At 28.7% G+C, this 6,869-nt stretch overlaps 1 protein-coding gene across 1 annotated transcript; it reads right to left on the bottom strand.

Moving 5' to 3' along the window:
• Nucleotides 1-595: 595 nt before the first annotated feature.
• On the bottom strand, nt 596-955 carry LOC141595278 (ethylene-responsive transcription factor RAP2-1-like). The gene has a single exon (XM_074415242.1). It carries the CDS (start codon nt 953-955, stop codon nt 596-598), a length of 360 nt encoding a protein of 119 aa, XP_074271343.1.
• Between the last annotated feature and the right edge of the window lie 5,914 nt (nt 956-6,869).

The following is a 6,869-nucleotide window of genomic DNA, read 5'->3' as shown; positions in this document are numbered from 1 at the left end:
AGACATAAGAAGCCTAATTAGATTTTTAGAGGTTTTTCTCTCTCTAGAATCTCTCTCATCTCCAAATAATAAATACACGATTAAAAAATGGGATATTTTAGTACGTCGGTCATATACTCATGTACATAGTTACATACTCGGTAATTACATATAAAATTTTATTACAAATCGAAAATTTTAAATATAGCTAATCATTATCTTAAACATTATTCAGAAATAACAACACTTGAAACTGCAATCGCTTGCAATTTATACGAGATTAAAACTAGTATTTTTGATATCAATATATTTACCTTTTACCAAAAAAAAAAACAAACAAATAAACTTGTTAAACAAGGGCAGAAGGCAAGGAGTACTTGCTAAATACTTGCACAAAAATAGACTAGTAAAATTTCAGTCGATGAACTATTTTGGTCAAATAAATTCGGTAAAATGGCGTGCCATACGGATTCCGCTCTATATTATTTTGTATAGAAATTTGTTACATAAAACAGGTTGGTGGATTTCAGAAGCAAAATCTCTCGCTTATATCAACTATTGATAACATCTGTCTAAGAACTCAAAATTGCAGGTAGAACCTAATCAAACATGGAAATCAATCACTGAAACTAGGGTACTTATTTAAATCTGGCTTTTCGTTCACCAATATAGATTCTCGATGTTTCTGCTCTATAACCGCTGCAGTTTCAAAAGCGTCGACACGTGCACCGACTTCGACCGCTTTTTTCTTAATATAAGCAGCAGAAAATTGTCCCATGTGAATTTTATCTTCATCTTCTTCATCAAGCTCTAAGTACTCGGGAAAGTTTAACCGAGCTTTTGGGCCTCGTAGGTAGTACACGGCCGTGTCGTAGGCTCGGGCTGCAGCGACGGGTGTTGTGTAGGAGCCTAACCAAATACGGGTTCGCTTGTTGGGTTCACGGATTTCGGCCACCCATTTTCCCCACTTCCTCATCCTTATCCCTCTGTATGGCTTACTAGTACGATTTTGCTTCATTTGATCCGTACTGAAGGTTCTTATTTTGTGCCTGTCTTCGGTGAGAATAGTTTGCTCCAGTATTTATATAGTACTGTTGTCAGTTACGACTTATTACGACAAAAAAAAAAAGAAAACAATATAATACTAAAAGAGAGAGTGATATGCGTCCAGTTGCCCACTTACTTTGCGAGAGCATATAAAATACGGAATTACGGAGTACATTTTTTAGCTTCAGTTACGGAGTAGTATTTGTTTTGCGTTGTTTTTGTGCACAATTACTAGTGTCAAATTTGATTTTCTGAGAATATTTTTCTCTTAGTGCAATCTCACATAACAAAGGGCGAATAAAACTTAAACATAAAGCGCATTTTTTTGGACTTAATTTGATTGATTGATTGATTAAATTTCGATTCATTCCATTCGATTCGATTCGATTGATTCCACTCAATTGATTCAGATTTAGTTCGATTGATTCGATTCGATTCAGATTCGATTGATGCAGATTGATTGATGCATTGATTGATTGATTCAACATTACTATTATTATTCTTATTGATATTCTTATTGTAACACCCCCATACTCCAAGTGCCTTACCGACCACCTGCGAGGTATAAGGATGTTACCATCTCTGCTTTCCCGAGGCAATGATAATCAAATAAACAATAATGAAACAACGTTTAAATAGAAATACTTAGTGAAAGGTTACAATCTCAAAACCAAAACCAAAAGTACGAATACATATTCTCAAACTGATCATTACTAACTAAAATGTTTGTGAAAACTACTAAGCTACAAATGAAAAACTTCTATCATCGGATCGTGGCACATCCCAAATATCCCAAGACTCAACTCATACCGCTCAATATCTCGCTCACCATCCCCGAATGGATCACCGCAGGTTTTAAAACAATAATCGGGGTCAGTACTATTTACATAAATTATATACCAACGGAACAGAAAACAATACAGCTCATACAATCATACACAATCATCCACTCCACTCCATCTCCGTCACCGACAATCCACTGGACCAGCCCTGCCAGTGGGGGACCGCAGTCGTTCCCACCTAAGCCCCGCTCATCATACCGAGCGATAACCCTGTCCCATTAATGTGCACATCCCCTCCCGTGGCGGGTTCCACGGAGGGCGAAACTAGGGCGTGAAGCCACTCCCGCAAGTGACTCCACTCAGCCGAGAACGCATCTCGAGAACCAGAGACAAACAATCACATCCATCAACAACAATCAATCAACAACCGTCACGAAACCAATCAACAAGCACTAATTACAGCACAATCACCACACATTATGTAACTAATACTGAGTAGGAAAACCCTACCTAAGAAGCACAACAATCAGACGATCTCACAGCTGATATCAAAAAGCTTCCTCTACGAATCCTCCTCCTAACATACAAACATATAATCACTACCAAGCATAACATACTACAAAACCCCCAATTTCCAAATTAGGGTTTAACCAACTTTAAAGAAACATTATAAAAATGGTATATAGGTCTTACCCTTGACGCAAGGATCACAACGGTATAAAGAAAGGTGAAATCCGACCTTCCAAACTCCGGGATTTGCTAACAATGTGATTAAGGTGATGAACGTACTTTGCTTTATCTCTTGACAGTAATTTAGGTTTTGAAAAGTGTTTAGAACAATGACGGAAAAGATTATATACCTTAATCGCATAATTAACAAAACCCGAGAAATAACTCCCCGTAAACCGGCTACTCGATCGAGTAGCTAAGGTACTCGATCGAGTACCCCCTTACTCGATCGAGTATCATAGTTACTCGATCGAGTACCCAACAGGTCAGAAACTATTTTAAAAACGAAACTCACCCTTACTCGACAGAGTAAGGCCTACTCGATAGAGTACCCAGAGACTTATAAATACGGAGTATTACACTTATTCTTATTTTTATATTAATGTATTTACTATTGTGATTATTATTATATTATTATTTTTATATTTATTATATTACTATTATATTTATTAATAATTAATTCGTATTGTTTATATTATGATATTTATATTTAATACATTTATTATTATTGTTATCATTATTATTATTATTTTTTTTTATAAAAGGATATTATTATTTTATAAGAAAAAAGTTTACATGATTGGTGGGAGCCGAAAACAAGTGGGCTCCACACTATTATTATTATTATTATTATTATTATTACGAAACAAAAGTTTTCCATTTTGTACATGAAACTTTTTAAGTTTGTGTACATTATACCCTCCATGTTTGTTTTTTATGCACAACATGCCCTTTTTTGTCGCTGTAAAAAAAATCAATTGCACATAACTCCTAGACCGGAATTCAGAATCGACCAATTTTTTTTCCTAAAATGATTATCTCATCATAATCTACGATTTGTGAAAAAAATATTGTTGATTATCTCAAATCACTAATATCTTATCTCAAATATGACCATTTTTGTTTTATCAATTTATTATAATCAATTTGAAAAAAAAATTAGTCAATTATTATAATTTATTATTAAAAAACGATTAAAAGGCATTTGTGCTTGAAAATCAAATTTCATTATTATTATTAAAAAGTTGGGTACCATTGATAAAGTTTGAGGGTATTTTTTCCGTTATTATTATTATTATTATTATTATTATTATTATTATTATTATTATTATTATTATTATTATTATATTATATTATATTATATTTATTATTTTATTAATATATTTTTTATTATTAATATTATTCATAACATATTTATTATTATTATTATTATTATTATTATTATTATTATTATTATTATTATTATTATTATATTTAATATTATTATATTAATAAGTTATTATTTAATATTTATTATTTTATTAATATACTCATTATTAATATTATTAATCACATATTTATTATTATTATTATTATTATTATATTTAATATTATTATGTTAATAAGTTATTATATTAGACCTATTATTATTATTATTATTATATTATTTATTATTTATTTTTTAGTTATTATTATTAATATATTATATTATTATTAACAATGTTATCATTTATATTACTAATATATTATTATTATTATTACTTTATTTATTATTATATTAATATTTTATGTTTTATATATCTTATTAGATTATTATTATTAGATTATATTAATATATTATTATTATTAATGAATAATATTATAATAATATTTATTATTATTATTGGTATTATTTTTATTATAATATTTATTTTTATTATTATTATTATTATTATTATTATTATTATTATTATTATTATTATTATTATTATTATTATTATCTTTTTATTATTATTTCATTTCATTTATTGATTCGATTCGATTCATTCAGTTCATTTCAATTCGATTCGATTCGATTCATTGACTCCCATTAAGTTCGATTCATTCACTCCATTATTAAGTTCGATTGATTGATTGATTCGATTCGATTGATTCATTTTCATCCAAAAAAAGAATAGGCCAAAATCTCTTATATTTATTGTAATTTATTTTTGAGAAAAGCCTTTCTTAAGGCGCTTTTATATATTATATGAATTTAACTATAGATTCTATTGATCTTTTACATAAATAAAGATAAAGATATAAATCGTGTAATAGTCTAGAATAATTAACAAACTAACAACCAATTGTTTACATAATACGAAGTAAAAATTACTGACATCTACGAAATTCGTGTTAGAAAAAGTTCAAGGTCGGCTCATGGTCGAAATCTTAATTGTTTTCCCTTACTTCAAATCCACTATTGTCAAAAAAAAAAATCCACTATTTTCCTTTTTTTGGCACTATTCACAATTAGGAAGAATTTTCAATATTCTTGATAATTTATAAGAGAAAATATATCTATGTTGAATTTTGTTTAATTCGTGTTTATGAGTATATTATTAATATATCAAACTTCTATAATTTTTACTAATATATAATGAAAGATATAAGAGAGAGAAAAATATGAATTGACAAATATGAAAAAGTAAAGAGTAAGAGTGAATTTAAATGGATGGTACGAGTAATGTTTATAACACATTTTCATTTATGACACTTATTATCCGTCTTAAGCTTAAAAATACGTTAAATAGCTACCACTTTCATGGATAAGGACAAAACATAATGCATGGATATTAGCAAAAGAATTAGCTTTATTTATACAAGTAGCATATATTTAACCTATTTTAATCCCAAGATAGAAATATTTATTTTAAAAGAGACTTATTATTTTTATAAAGGCCAATTTTATCATACAACAAAAAGATTGGACCGAATGTTATGTTGTTACGTGCAAGAACTTAGAGGGTGTCCTACTTGGGAGGTAGTGTGTCGATTGGTTAAGAGTAACACGTTTACAATTGATAAGGAATAATACAACAATATATGGCCGACACATTACATCGTGTGCGTATAAGTGCACCATCCTTAAAAACTTGTCTTTACTTTATTTTAACACAAAATGTAGGCGCATCACACAAACGAAGATGTTATTTGTGGGAAACGTCGGTGATAACTGCCAAGTGCGCCCAACAAACACCGACCTAAGTCAGCCGTTAAATTTTAACCTTCTTCAATCTATCTATATATATATATATATACATAAAAGAGAGTTTTTTCGAGCGATTTTAGAGCGTCCACATCATCAAAAAATAATTTAGGAAAGTTTAATAAATAATATTTTCCACATAAAAAATAAAGTGGAGAATCTTTTAATTATTATAATATCTATATTTTCTATTTTATATTCATGAGAAGTTTCTAATTTTTATATAAAAACTTTGACATTTCATCTGGCAAAAAAATATCGTTATAAAAATTATGAAAATAATATAATTAGATTCGTGGCAAAAAATGCTTTCATTAGAGTATAGATTTTATATGATTTGCACATACGAGTATTAAAGACGGTGTACTTCTTTTAATATGTTATATGTCCCACATTGAAAAACAATGTTAGTGTGGTGATTATAATACGTATAAATTATATAATTGTCCCACATCGAAAGATTAACATAAGGTGGGTGATCCTATGATTATAAATAGAAGTTATCATTGGAACCTATATACCAACCAAAAACCTTTTGAGTCTCTTAAGTATTGTTTTGGAGAGCTCTTAAGAGTTTATATCATTATCTTCACAGTATGATATATACATATTTTTTTCTATATTATGTATATTCAAGTGATGTTTATAATCTTTATATAAAAACTTATACATCTCATTTGCCAAAAAAATATTATAAAAAAACGTGCGAATATTAATAAATAGTACTCCCTCCATTCAAGACCAAATACAACATTTTCATTTACACACTTGCCAAGACACAAATTACAACGTAAATATCTTTAAGTTTACATTATAAAAAATTTAAAGTTTGATATTCTCATTGTACTTTGTAGGTGAATCAAATAAGATCCCACATGGTCATATTTTGTCTTACATATTGCAAGGAATAGTAAAGATTCTATTCGTTCATGAATAGTGTAAAAAAAGGAATGTTGTATTTGGTCTTGAATCGAGGGAGTATAGTATTTGCTCATTATTATTAACCTGGGTTAGATGTCGAATTATGTACGAAAAACATGGTGTATTTCTAAGTATGTTATTTGTCCCACATTGAAAAATCTGTTGGTGTGATGAATATATTACGTATAAATAATAGAATTGTCCCACATCGAAAGTTTAGCATAAGGTGGGTGATCATATGGTTATAAATAGAAGGTATCCTTAGAACCTAAATACCAACCCAAAACCTTCTGAGTCTCTTAAACATTGTCTTAGAGAACTCTTAAGAGTTTATATCATTAACTCCACGATATGATATGATATATATATATATATACATATATATATATATATATTTTATATTATGTCCAAGTAATGTTTATAAT

Source organism: Silene latifolia, chromosome 8 (assembly GCF_048544455.1).
Source record: "Silene latifolia isolate original U9 population chromosome 8, ASM4854445v1, whole genome shotgun sequence".
Classification (NCBI taxonomy): domain Eukaryota; kingdom Viridiplantae; phylum Streptophyta; class Magnoliopsida; order Caryophyllales; family Caryophyllaceae; genus Silene; species Silene latifolia.
This window is presented reverse-complemented; position numbering and strand designations above follow the sequence as displayed.